Source organism: Tenrec ecaudatus, chromosome 8, assembly GCF_050624435.1.
Source record: "Tenrec ecaudatus isolate mTenEca1 chromosome 8, mTenEca1.hap1, whole genome shotgun sequence".
Taxonomy (NCBI): Eukaryota; Metazoa; Chordata; class Mammalia; order Afrosoricida; family Tenrecidae; genus Tenrec; species Tenrec ecaudatus.
In genome coordinates this window covers 141,199,703-141,213,216 of record NC_134537.1, presented here as the reverse complement: position 1 = coordinate 141,213,216, position 13,514 = coordinate 141,199,703, and the positions used below count along the sequence as shown (strand labels likewise).

Here is a 13,514-nt window from a genome sequence, read left to right as displayed (position 1 = left end):
ATGAAGTGAGAGTCAGTAAAAACCGTGACTTTGCTTTTCAGCTCTACAACTTCACCCTTATCCTGAGCATCCATTATTCCAATTAGCAAAAACAAAGCCAAACAACCCCCCACACAATATGATTCATTTACTTCCGTGGAAACTCTGTCAATTCAAAATTTTCAGGAGTTCCCCCAGTCAGTTAGAGTTCCCCCCTCACCAACTCTCTCCTAAAAAATGGTGCATTTTTTATAGCATTCCAGAGGAATGCTCCGTGGGTGCCTCCTGTCCACCTTGTCTTCCGTGGGATGTGCCATCTCCTCCCAGGTGTCAGCCACCTGCCACCCACAGACTATATTGTCATTAGTCATCGGTTTCCTGTCGGTTTCCTCCATGTTTCCCAGTTCGGGGCGCATGCTCTATTAACCTGGATTTCGAGGCCATGCCCGCCTGCCAGCCCACCCACAGCTATGTTGGCGTCCCTCCTTGGCGAAGAGAAACCTTCACGTGCTCTTTGAAGCACCTCTGGGACCTGAGGTGTTCTGGTGGCTGCCTCAGTCCTTTAGTCCTTGGACAATCTTGGGACCTCCCTTGACTGCCGGAAGCTGACTCTTGTTCTCCTAGGGGAAAGCAGTCTCTATTTTTGGACTTCACATCCCTAATTAGGCGGTTCTTACACGCCTTCCAAAAAAGCCTCAAGTCCAGTGTGCAGAGGGCAGCGGCCATTCCCAGGGACCCACACGGCACAGGGCCTCTCCTTAGGCCAGCGGTTCTCAGCCTGTGGGTCGCGACCTCTTTGGGGATGAACGACCCTTTCACAGGGGTCGCCTAAGACCATCGGAAGACATATAAATATTTCACAATCTATAATGACATATTGTTTTGTGATGAATCACTATGCTTTAATGGTGTTTAATTATGTTCAATTTGTAACAATGAAAATACATCCTGCATATCAGCTATTTACATGACGATTCATAACAGTAGCAAAATGACAGTGATGAAGTAGCAACGGAAATAATGTTATGGTTGGGGGTCACCACAATATGAACTGTATTAAAGGGTGCGGCATTAGGAAGGAGGAGAACCGCTGCCTTCGGATCTCCATCCAGGCTGGGGCTGCAGGAGCCAAGCCGGCCCGGCTGGCTGCGCTTTGGCGCCACCTGGTGGCGGCGCCGGGGATTCCGCTTAACCCAGCATGGGGTGCCGCTCTGGGGTGCAGCTCCGACCTTCAAGCCACAGGCTGGCCGCTAGCTATACCTGGCAGTATGTGTGCCGCTGGCTTCGCTGGGTGTGCCTGCTCTGTTAGGTGATCCCTGAAGATTGGGCGCAGATAGCACCAGCTATTACCATCAGAGAATCCCTGGTCAAAGGAGACTGGTATCACTTTCATTCTGTGCCCCCAGAAGGTGGTTCGCTGCAGTGTAACTCGTAGCGACTCCATGTACAAGAGACTGAAACCCTGCCGGGTCCTGCACCAGCCTTCCAATTGTTAGGCTCGAGCGCGCGGTTAGAACTAGTAGCGGTATGTCCATCCGTCTCACTGAGGGCATTCCTCTGGCTCCGTTTTACAAAGCACGGTATCCTTCTCCAGGGACTAGTCTCTCCTGGTAGCATGCCCAACGTGCTGGAGACAAAGGATCGCCGCTCTTCCTTCCAGGGAACATCCTGGCGGTCCTTCCTCCAGGGCAGATTTGTGAGTTCTGGCAGTCCATGGTAATTTCCACGTTCTTCACAAACGCCACATTTAAACGCATCGATTTGTTCCTGGTCTTCCTCATTCATTGTCCAGGCTCCACATTCGTATATGAGGCTGGACCAGGTGCAACTTAGTTCTCAAAGTGACGCGTCACTTGTCAGAAGTCTTGTGGAACAGCTCTGACCAATCGTCTGCTTCCATGGGCATGGCTGTGGATTCCGATAACATGAAAGCCATGACAATTTCAATCTTCTCTCCAGCTATTAGTCCAATTGTGAAGACTTTTGTTTTCTTTTCACGAAATTGTAATTCATACTGGAGGCCGGAGTCTCTGACCTTCATCAGTAAGTGCTTCAAATCCTCTTCACTTAGAAAATAAGGTGTGTCGTCTGCATAGCAGAGGTTATGCATGTGTTTTTCTCCAATCCCGATGCCTCAGTCTTCTCACATTACTTGCTCAGCAGACAGGATAAAATAAGTATGGCGAAAGGATGGAACCCTGGTGCAAACCTTCCCTCAGTTGAAACCATGCAGTCTCCTTGTTCTAACGACTGTCTCTTGGGCCATGTCCGAGTTTTGAACACACACAAGTAAGTTTTCTAGAATTCCTATTCTTCATAATGTTACCAAAAATCTCGAGAAACTTGAAATGACAGAGTTTTTAATCCACACAGAATTCCTTTGTATAGCCAATAAAAAACACAAGCAAACCTCTTTGTAGTGTTCTCTGGTTTCGACTAAGGTCCATCTGACATCAGCAATGATATCCTTTGTTCCATATCTTAATCCAGTCTGAACCTCTGGCAGCTCCCTGCTGCAGTCCATGGTAGCAAAATTTTACTTGCATGCACTGTCAGTGATACTGTTCTATAATTTGCATCTTCTGCTAGGTCATTTTTCTTTGCAATGGGTACAAATGTGGATCTCTTCCAGTCACTTGGCCAGGTAGCTGCCTTCCACATTTCCTGGCATAGACTAGTGAGTTCTTCCAGTGCCTCATCAGCTTGTTGAAACATTTCAGTTGGAATGCCATCAATTCCTGCAGCCTCTTTGGCATGAATGCCTTTTGGTGTAAAAGCTGGTATTTCTTCCCTTAGCTCCACTGGCTCTTGACCATTCTGCTGTCTCTTGAAATAGTTGGATGTTGGTGGGTTGATTTTGATACAGTGAGTCTGTGTATTTCTTCCATTATTTTTATGTTTCCTGCAATGCTCAATATTGTTCCCATGGAATTCTTCAATATTGAAATCCAAGACGACGTTTTTTTTCTTGGTTCTTTCTGCTTGAGATCGGCTGACTTTGTTCCTCCCCTTTGGCTTTCTAAATCCAGTCTTGGCGCATTTCATGATACCGAGTACCTGGTGCTGAATGTGGTGGCCGACACACACACGGTGTTCAGTGAGTGTGAAAAGGAGGCGTTGTAAACCTGACTGCAAGCAGACTTAGGTGAGACTAGAACACCTAGGATGGAAAGAGTTATGTGACCTTGTAGGATTGCAAGCAATGTCACAAAACAAAAACGTGTGTGGATTGTTGACTGGAAAACCAAATTACTCCATATACACTTTCACCCCCATCACAATGAAAAAAACAGGTGCTAACTTGGGGGGAGGGGAAGACAATGCTCAACAAGGAGAAGGGGGCGGGACCTTAGGAGGCCTGATGCATTGTTGAACTAAAACTGGTTATTTGCTCTATGAGTCTTCATGTAATTCACAATAACAAGGTTTGGTTTTGTTTTTAAATCTAACCTCTGTGCCTGAGATTATAATTCTATTTGAGATTTCCTTTGTTAATGAGGCAGAATCTCTTCTGAAATATAAAGGAGATCAAACAAACAAGTGAAAGAAGCCAAGACCTGAGAAAATAAGAGATGCCAAGCCACATGGAGATTGCCTAGAACCAGGAAGAAGCCACTAAATGGCCAGGAACCTCCCCACACGGCCAACAGAGAGAGCAACATTCTCCTACAGCCAGGGCTCTGAATTCAGACTTTTAGCCTCCTAAACTCTGATTTTGAATGTGTGATGCATTTGAATGATGGTGCTGGCAACGTATATCGAAAGTACCATGAACTTCCAAAAGAACCAGTAAATCTGTCTTGGAATAAGAACCACCAGAATGCTCCTTAGAGGCAAGGATGGCGAGACTTCACCCCACATACGTTAGACATGTTGTCAGGGGAGACCAGCCCCTGGAGAATGAAGCAGAGGGGCGGCAAAAAAGAGCAAGGCCCTCTACAGAAGGGATTGACACATGAACAGTGGTCAGGGTGACACGGGACCAAACAGGGTTCTGTTGTGCTGAACACGGGTCGCCATGACTCGACGGCACCCAACAGCAACCCTCTGTGAGAAAATAACTCCCTGTCTGCTAAAGCCACCGCTCATGGTGTTTCCGTTATGGCAGCACTGGACAGCGAAGGCAGGGGCGATGAGATGGGTTCTGAGGGGGGTGAAAAGCTTCCTCTGGCAGAGAGAGCAGAGGGGACGAGAGCTGGTGTCTTTCTCAGGCTCTCGAACTGGGGGGGGGGGGCACTGTCCAACACGCTGACTTCCTGAAGTGTGACTGCAGGGGGCCCCCACTCTCCTGGAGGCCCAGCTGAGGATCACTGGGTTGGCACTGGTGTCCCGAATGTGGCACCCTCCCACGTTCCTCGGTGTCTCACAGCCACCAGGAAGGCCATGGAGACTGCGTTCTGAGCTGACTGGAGGCCCCTTTTCCTAATGCCAAGTCTAGCCTGTCGCCCCTGATGCCGGTCAATATCCTGGATGATCGTGAGGTTTCTCTGGCCAGGCCATCATGAGGAGGTCATCACAAAGCTTGGCGATGAGAGGGTGACCATCCTAAGGTAGGGAAGTCCCCCTGGCTTGGCCAGTATCCCACCCCAGAGTCACCTCTCAGGCCTAACATGCCAAGTCTGGAATCTTAGTCAAGGACATTTAAACCATTAGGGAGAGTCCAAGGCTTTTTGGATTATATTTCCAGAACAAAAGAAAAGGCCAAATTCTTTGGATCAGCTGAAATTCTAAACCCCACAAGAGATGAACTATTTGTTTTTGCTTTTACCTCTTTCTTTGGGCACTTAGGAGCTCTGTTCTTTCTCTCCGTTGTTCTGAACTTTTACAGTGAGAAGTCAGCAATGGCTTTGGCCAACTACCCCCCCTCCTTTCTCTAGGCCTCTCTCTCTTCCTAGATCTCTGATCTTTCAGATTTTGGATCTTCTGAATGGACTGACTGACATTTTTGCTCATTTTTTGGACTTACTTTGTCTCTTTGCTCTACCATCTGGAAAGAGTCTTCAGTCTTATCTTCTAATCTGACTATTAAGTTTTTAAACAATTGTGTTGTCATATTTCTAATTTCCTAGTCTTTTTTTCTGCCTTAAAATATTTATTTTTATAATACCTCTTTGTCTCATTCATAGGCTACATTGTATTAGAGGGTGAAGGACTAAATGTTAATAAGTAGATGGGGCTTGTGGACTTTGAACTTCACCACAGGATGAGCTGGCTGGACCCCATGTTGATGAACTCCTGGTGTCAGTATCTTTCGATCTTTCTTCTGGAGATGGTCAAGTTTCACAGGGAAGGATCTTCTGTGTCCTGTTTAAGTTTCAAAAACTCTTTAGCCATAACCTAACACCTTGAGGGAATGAAATGCTGGATCTGGGGGACACCAAGGTCAATTGGCATAACAGTCCACAAAGCCAATGCTCTCCATCCTACTGTGGTGGGTAGTAACTGGAGTCTTGAAAGCTTGTGAGCAGCCATCTAAGGTGCTACTATTAGTTTCTCCCTGTCCAGAGCAAAGAAGGGTGAACAAAATCAAACACGGAAGGAAGCCATTGGCTCAGAGGACCAATAGGTTTGTGAATCTCAGCCTCGATGATCCTGAGACCAGAAGAACTTGATGGTGCCCTGTGACAACTGCTGTCAGCTGTGAAAGGGATCACACCAGACAGTCCTGGATCAAGTGGGAGCAAAATGCGGCACCAAACTCAAAATCATGAAAAAGGCCAGGCTGACTGAATAGAAACTGGTAGAACAGCAGTTCTCAACCTGTGGGTCGAGACCTCTGGCGGGGTCGAATGACCTTTTCACCGGAGTCACTTGCTTCATAACAGTAGCAAAATGACAGTTAAGACATAGCAACAAAAATAATTTTATGGTTGGGGGGTGGTCACCACAACATCAGGAATGGTATTAAAGGCACTAGGAAGGTTGAGAACCACTGTGGTAGATCATATTGAGACAATAAAAACCTTTAGATGCCCTTCAAGCCTGAACTGAACTCCCCTCCCAAGCCTCAGCTTTCAGTCACACGATAGACTTATGAAGTGAACAATTACCCCAGGGAGGTACTAAGGCATAGGCCTTACAACAATCAACTTTATGAGATCAAAATGATCGCATTTGCTCAGGGACACAGCTCAGAAGGCAGGAAGGGATAGGCCAGAAAGGCAAACACAGGAAAATTTGGGGTTGCTTAAAAAAAGAAAAACAACACAAAACACACGACCAAGAGACAGACTGCAACAGTGCACAACAAGCTAGTTATCAGGGCCTGCACCTGGACAGCTTCGAGGAAGGGGACATTTCCCCACAGCAGGAGATCTTGCTGCAGCCACTAGAGCTTGGAACCACCAGAAGGAAAAGTGAGCATGGAAACCCTGGGGCCTGGAGGGAGAAGCTGACGCGTCACATCTCCTGCAGCAAGGTGCAGAGTCTCTGGTCACAAAGCCCGAAGGACAGCGCTATCCTGGGGTGCTTACAACTTTACCTACCCACCTTGAAGTTTTGGTTTGTATTTCCTATCTTTGTAAATCTTATCTAAGGCCAGCAGGTGTTGGGTGCAGCTTTGATAGGTATGGAAAGCCAGCAGAAATGACTGAAAGTGTCCTCCCGCTAACTACCATGATCCAAATTCTACCTTGCAGGACTGGATGGGCAGAGGTTGTACACTGGTGCATATGGAAGCTGGAGGCACAGGGAATCCAGGGTGGACGATACCTTCAGGACCAGGGGTGTCAGGGGCGATGCTAGGAGAGTGGAGGGTGAGTGGGTTGGAAAGGGGGAACTGATTACAAGGATCCACATGTGACCTCCTCCCTGGGAGATGGACGGCAGAGAAGCGGGGGAAGGGAGACTCCGGATAGGGCAAGATATGACAAAATAACAATCTATAAATTATCAAAGGCTCATGAGGGAGGGGGGGGTGGGGAGGGAGGGGGAAAAAGAGGACCTGATGCAAAGGGCTTAAGTGGAGAGCAAATGCTTTGAAAATGATTAGGGCAAAGAATGTACGGATGTGCTTTATACAATTGATGTATGTATATGTATGGATTGTGATAAAAGTTGTATGAGTCCCTAATAAAATGTAAAAAAAGAGAGAGAGAGAGAAATGACTGAAAGTGTGCTTATCTGAACAATTTCATAAACAATTGGATATGTATAAATTTGCCTTTGGCTGTGGTGGTTTCGGAATGGATGAAACCCCTTCGAAGGGAGAGTGCAGAATGAGCGAAAAGGACAGAATCATGGGGAATGCAGAAATTTAGGGACTCCCTAATTTTTGCGTCATTTGGAGAACGACTTGTGGGTACCTACCCCCACCCCTACCGCCGCTGAGGGCAAGTCCCAAAAGGTTTCATTTACGGATTTAATTAGCGTCCTAGTTGTGAGTTAAGCGATCGGGCCTGATGGCCGAAAGTCAAGGCCGCGCTCAGAACTGGACTGGGATTCGCGTGGATGCCGCGCTCGCTGTCTTTCCGTCGGTTTAGCTCCTCGACAGATCCCACTGGAGATTGCGCCTCCGTTCCCTGTCTGCGCCTCTTAGGTTCCCGTCCCAGGTCCTCGCTGGGCGGGGCCTCCGGTCGCTCCAATGGCGGCTCCGACCTCCGCGGACGCCCCGCCCCACCCCCGCCCCGCCCCCGCGCGGACTTTGCTCGCGGCTGGGTTCCGAGGAGGCGCTGGGCATGGAGGGCGGCCTGGGACGCGCCGTGTGCGTGCTGACCGGGGCCTCCCGCGGCTTCGGCCGCGTGCTGGCTCCACTCTTAGCCGCGCTGCTGTCGCCGGGCTCCGTGCTGGTGCTAAGCGCCCGCGACGATGAGGCGCTCCGGCAGCTGGAGGCCGAGCTGGGCGCCGCGCGGCCTGGCCTGCGCGTGATACGGGCGCCCGCCGACCTGGGCACCGAGGCCGGCTTGCAGCAGCTGCTCTCCGCCCTGCGCGAGCTCCCCAGGCCCGAGGGGCTGCAGCGGCTGCTGCTTATCAACAACGCAGGTGAGGCGACCGGATAGTGAACGTGCGGAGGGAGGGGGCGGCAATTGGGATAGTTCTACGGTTTTTTATCCCTGTCTGATCCGGTCTCCCTCGCGCCTCTGAACTCCTTCCTCGCAGCTTAGCAACGTAGGAGGCTAGTGAGGAAGTCAGAGAAGGTGCCTACGGCCCTACCTGCTTGGGGGCCCAGCGTGGGCGCGGTGTGCGGGGAGAGCGTCGGGCGCCACCTCCGCGTCCCACCGTCGTCCTACCTCCCACCGCCCAGTGGAGCGCCCTCTGGCGGTGACGTTGGTCTGGACACGGAGTCTCCACGCCGAAGAAAATCCCAGGCATTTCTAGAGCTGTGGCCAACCTGGGGGGCGTCTGTCCGCAGATCTGGAGAAGGAGTCGTCAGAGGAGCCTTCGTGGCCCAGGTGCTCAGCCCTTAGCAGCTAACCAAAAGGTTGGCATTTGGAACCCAGGAGCTGCTGGTCAGGAGAAAAAGGCAGTCGCCTGGGGCAAAGATCACAGCCTTGGGGCAATGTAACTGAGAGGAATTACTGAAACCCTGATGAAGCCTGAACATGATAGTGGGGCAAGAGGAGAGTTAAATGAAATAGAGGAAAGAACTAGGACGCAAAGGGCATTGACAGAGATCTAAATACAGGCATGTACATATGTAAATATATTTATATATGATGATGGGAAATAGATCTATGTAAATATATTTGTAGGTTTAGTATTAAGGAAGCTGTTGGACATTGGGCCTCTACTCAAGTACTCCCTCAACACAAGAACACTTTGTTCTAATAACCCGGCATTCTGAGATGCTTACCTTCCGGACAAGATTGCAGAAGACAAAGCGGGTGCATAAGCAAATGTGGTGAAGAAAGCTGATGGTACTAGGCTATCGAAGGATAGCCTTAAAGGCTTGAAGATAAACAAGCGGCCATCTAGCTGAGAAGCAACAAAGCCCACATGGAAGAAGCACACCAAGCCTGTGTGCTCATGAGGTACCAATGAGATCAGGTATCAAAGACGCAAAACAAAAAATCATGTCAATGTGAATGCGGGGGGGGGGGGAGGGGTAATACAGAGTGGAGGCCCAAAGCTTATCTGTAGGCAATTGGACATCCCCTTACAGAAGGGTCTCGGGGAATAGACAGGCCAGTCAGTGTGCAGTGTAGCACCAATGAAACATACACCTTTCCTCTGGTTCTTTAATGCTTCCTCACCACTACTATCATGACCCTAATTCTACCTTACAAATCTGGCCAGACCAGAGCATGTACATGGGTACAGATAAGAGCTGGGAATACAGGGCAGATAAACTCCTAGGGACCGATATTGAGAGTAACCATACAAGGAGGGGAAGAGGAAGGTGGCGGGGGAAAGGGAGAACCGATCACAATGACCTACCTATAACCCCCTCCCAGGGGGATGGACAACAGATAAGGGGTAAAGGGAGACATCAGACAGTGCAAGACATGGAAGAAGAATAATAATTTATAAATTATCAAAGTTTCATGAGGGAGGGAGGGGAAAAAAATGAGCTGATACTAAGGGCTTAAGTAGTAAGAAAATGTTTTGAGAATGATGATGGCAACAAATATATACAAATGTGCTTGAGACAGTGGATGTATGTATGGATTGTGATAAGAGTTGTATGAACCCCCAATAAAACTATTTTTTTTAAGTCTTGGAAAGCCTGTGGGGGCAGTTCTCTTTCCTGTAAGATGCTGGTTGGTTCAGATTTCAGGGCGGATGATGTATCTAAGGCCTGTTTTTGTTTGTTTGTTTGTTTTTCCCCCACAGGCACTCTTGGGGATGTTTCCAAAAGCTTTGTGGACCTGGCTGACCCAACTGAGATGAATGGCTACTGGGCTTTGAACTTGACTTCTATGCTCTGCCTGACCTCCAGCCTCCTGAAGGCCTTTCCCGAGAGTCCTGGCCTCAGCAGGACTGTGGTCAACATCTCCTCTCTGTGTGCCCTGCAGCCCTTCAAGGGCTGGGCACTGTACTGTGCAGGGAAGGCCGCCCGGGAGATGATGTGCAAAGTCCTGGCAGCAGAGGAACCTAGTGTGAGGGTGCTGAACTATGCCCCAGGTGGGTTGGGCATACTGCCATCCTGCCCCAGAACCTGCTGGGCCCCTCTGAGTACTGGGCAAGGAGCCTAGTCTGTCCTCAGCAGAACGGGACTCCCAGGGAGACTGACCCATCACACTTGGTAAAACCAGACTCCAAGGAAGTTCAAGCAGGCCTGTAGGGAGTGATAGTTAGTTACAGGAGGTGGCTACTTACTTGGATTGGAGGATGGAGCAAGGAACCCAAGGAATTAGAGAGCTTGAAAGCCTCACTGTCATCCAGTCCAGTGTGCCTCGTGGTGACCCTGTAGGACAGGGGAGAGCTGTGGGTTGCTGAGTTGTGACTCTTTATGGGAGTAGAAAACTTTGTCTTTCTCCCTCGAAGCCGCTGGTGGTTGTGAATTGCTGACCTTGCAGTTAGCCTCCTAACTCGTAACCACTACACACCACCAGGGTTTTCCAGTCCTGTCCCCCCCACACTGAGCTCAGCCAAGCCTCCCTCAAACAATAACAGAATGAATGAGAGGCCCCAAGGCCTGTTTGAAGGCTGAGGCCCGTCTCGTTTTTAATTCAGTATTGGGAAGAATGCTTAAACAAGTGCCTCCAATGGAATGGGTTATCCAGAAAGATAGCATGTCCCCTCTTGCCAAGGATGCATGGTAGGCAGAAAGCATTTGAAGATCAGGAAGGGTGCTCTCCTTCCAACTCTGGACAGCCTGTCCCTGAGACTGAGTGTGCTGAGACTCCTGGGTGAAGAACAAAATGTCCTCATCAGAGTCCAGGGAGGGGACACTTCCCTTCGGTTGGAGTGGCTGGCTTTATTGGAGGTAGGTCGACTAGACCTTGACTGTGATGCCAGCAGGTAGCAGGCACTCTAATAAATGCAGAGAGGAGAGCATGACAGGTCACCTGGGGCTCGGAGCCAGGTGTGCTCAGACGGATATGGATATTGAGACTGAGTTTCTAGACCAAGGTACTGGGGAGCTACAGAAGGCTTTTGAATGAGGTAGGGCAGGCATGATTTCAGGGCGGTTTTAGCAAGCTGCCTTGGGCAGAGGGGTATGGTAGGAGTCGAAGCAGCAGGAAAGCGGTGGTGAGCACCCATCGGAACCTTTCGCAATCAACGTGGACTGTTAAAAAAGGACCACTTGACTATCAAAAAGACTGTCTGGTGGCAGAGTGGTTATGAGTTTGGGCTGCAATCTACAAAGTCAGCAGTTCGAAACCACCAGGCAGGGCTTTCTACTCCCATACACAGTCTCAGAAACATATGAGGCAGTTCCTCCCTGTTACAGGGTTGATATGAGTTGGTTTTAACGCTATGGCGGTGAGTTTGACTTGGTTTCTGACAGTCAAGGCATATGGATCTGGAATGGTCCTACGTGATAAATACCTGGCTGCTGGGACACTTGGGGAAGGAGGGAGGAAATGATGGTGGCTTTGCACCTGGCCGGAAAGTACTTTGAAGTAGAGGTACTGAGGTTTCGCTCCAGCCCTGGTGGTTTGGAGGGAGAGTGCTCAGTGGGCATTGGAATTTGAGCCTGGAACTCCAGAGTGACCTGACTTAACCTACTCCTTTGTCATGCCCACCCCATCCCCCACCTTCTGCTCTTTGTCCCCTAGGCCCCCTGGACACAGACATGCAGCGGGTAGCCCGGGAGACCTCTGTGGACCCAGAGGTACGAAAAAAGCTGCAGACGTTAAAGACAAAGGGGGAGCTGGTGGACTGTGCCATGTCGGCCCAGAAACTGCTGAGCTTGCTGCAGAAGGACGCGTTTCTGTCCGGCACCCACATTGACTTCTACGATGACTGAGCCCGGCCTTGGCTCCCTGGCCTTCCTGCCTCACTTTCAGGCATGCCCTAGAAGTCCTATGACTCCCCCACAGCCCCACAGCCTGCCACAACGGCATTGCCCGCCCTGCCCTGCCTTATGCAGCTAGGCACTGCCTTCCCAGTTCTCCACCGTCTGTGCTGGGCACCCTGGGTGATGTGGGAGGCTTGGGCTAGAGAAGTTATGGGTAGCGGTGTTCTCTATCCCGGAGAACGGACATTTAGGCACTGGAAGGGCAGGGAAAGAAGCTGGAGGGTGGCCGAGAGGAGCTTACTGTCCTACCATGACCAGCCCAAGGGCAGAGGAGGGCTCAGGTAGAGTCACAGGTGGCCTAGAGGGGAAGGGAACAGCACAAGGGCCTGCCATGCCGATGCCGCTTGAACTTGATGTTCCATCCTGATGCCTTCTTCCTCCAGAACCTACCAGCCCGAGGGTCTGTGTACATGCCCAGGGCAGATGAGAATAAAGGATCTCTGTGGAGTATCCTGTGCCGTAAATAGTAACACCTGCTTTCTCCTCTGGCTAAGGCCTAGCTGCTGACTGACTTCCTGCGTCGATGGGCCGAGTTCAACCGAACCTAGGCGCCCTGGGCTCCAGCACAGGGAGAACCATTGTGAGGGTGGCACAGGCCTGGGCACTAGGTCGTTCTGTTGTGCATCGGGACTGACTCGGGGCACCTGACAACAACACAGGACACCTGGTGCCGTCGTGGGTCCCACACTGGCGGCTAACGACAGGTCGCTTTGAAACCACTGGCCACTCGACAGGGAAAGATGAGGCTTTCTACTTTCAAGAGTTACAGTCTCAAACACACAAGAACACTTCTGCCCTGTCCTAGAGGGGCCCTGTGAGCTGGAATCTACCCGATGGCAGTGAGGGAGGGTGCTCCTCTTGTTTCCTGGGCATTGTGCTGGGGCTGGCTGCCCCAGCAGCAAGCTCATCTCCAAAGCTGGCTAAAGTGGACGCCCTTCGAACGCCGCTTCTTCGGGCTTTGGGCCCAGCTTATACTCCCCTGTCCTCACCCTTGGTCAGTTCAAAGGGTCCCATCCTGCAGGGTCATCCCACGGCCCTCCCTTCTGTGGATGGGTCCGCTCTCTGGTCTTCCCTTGCTCTGAATGGAATACCAAGTCACTGGGAGCAATACCCGGTAAAGCCCAGCTGACTGGTGTGTGGTTCCGTGGGCTGAGGGTAGGCGCCCAAACGGGCCACACCACAAGACAAAACTAGAGGAGTCTCGGTGTGACTGAGCCGATCATACTCTGGGACTGAGCTCCACAGTGCTGGTGCTCACGGCTGGCCCACGTTTCTGGGAGGAAGAAAACCCAGCGCCTGGAATAAGGTACCAGGCTTGTGCAGAACAAACAGTGCTGCTCCCTGTGCCCAGCAGAGGGCGCACCGAGGCCGTGCCTTTGACAGAACAGTGCACGCTCAGGATGTTGGACGACTGACCTTGCAGGGCCGAAGCTGGCCATGTCCTGATGATGGGAGAGTTAGCAGCTCACACCTCACCAGTGCCAATTACCTGGATTCCAGTCTTCTGTCACTTCATACTTGGTAACTGCAGGTTAAGCTGCTCCCTTGTTTTGTGCTCTTACATTCTCTGAAAACTGGATTAGAATGACCCCCTACCTCAAAGGATCAGTGCGAGTTTTAAATGGCCTAC

The 13,514-nt window shown here is 50.6% G+C and overlaps 1 protein-coding gene across 1 annotated transcript; it reads left to right on the top strand.

Annotated features, from left to right (window-relative positions):
• Nucleotides 1-7,625: 7,625 nt before the first annotated feature.
• Nucleotides 7,626-12,334, top strand: SPR (sepiapterin reductase). The gene is made up of 3 exons (XM_075556957.1): nucleotides 7,626-7,959; nucleotides 9,751-10,041; nucleotides 11,643-12,334. The coding sequence occupies exons 1-3, from the start codon at nucleotides 7,656-7,658 to the stop codon at nucleotides 11,831-11,833; spliced, it is 786 nt and encodes a 261-aa protein (XP_075413072.1). The 5' UTR covers nucleotides 7,626-7,655; the 3' UTR covers nucleotides 11,834-12,334.
• The last annotated feature ends 1,180 nt before the right edge of the window (nucleotides 12,335-13,514 follow it).

Coding starts and splice junctions, on each gene's coding strand:
- SPR (XM_075556957.1), top strand. CDS start 7,656: ATGGAGGGCGGCCTGGGACGCGCCGTGTGCGTGCTGACCGGGGCCTCC. Junction 7,960..9,750: donor GCTGCTTATCAACAACGCAG/GTGAGGCGACCG, acceptor TTTCCCCCACAG/GCACTCTTGGGGATGTTTCC. Junction 10,042..11,642: donor GGTGCTGAACTATGCCCCAG/GTGGGTTGGGCA, acceptor TTTGTCCCCTAG/GCCCCCTGGACACAGACATG.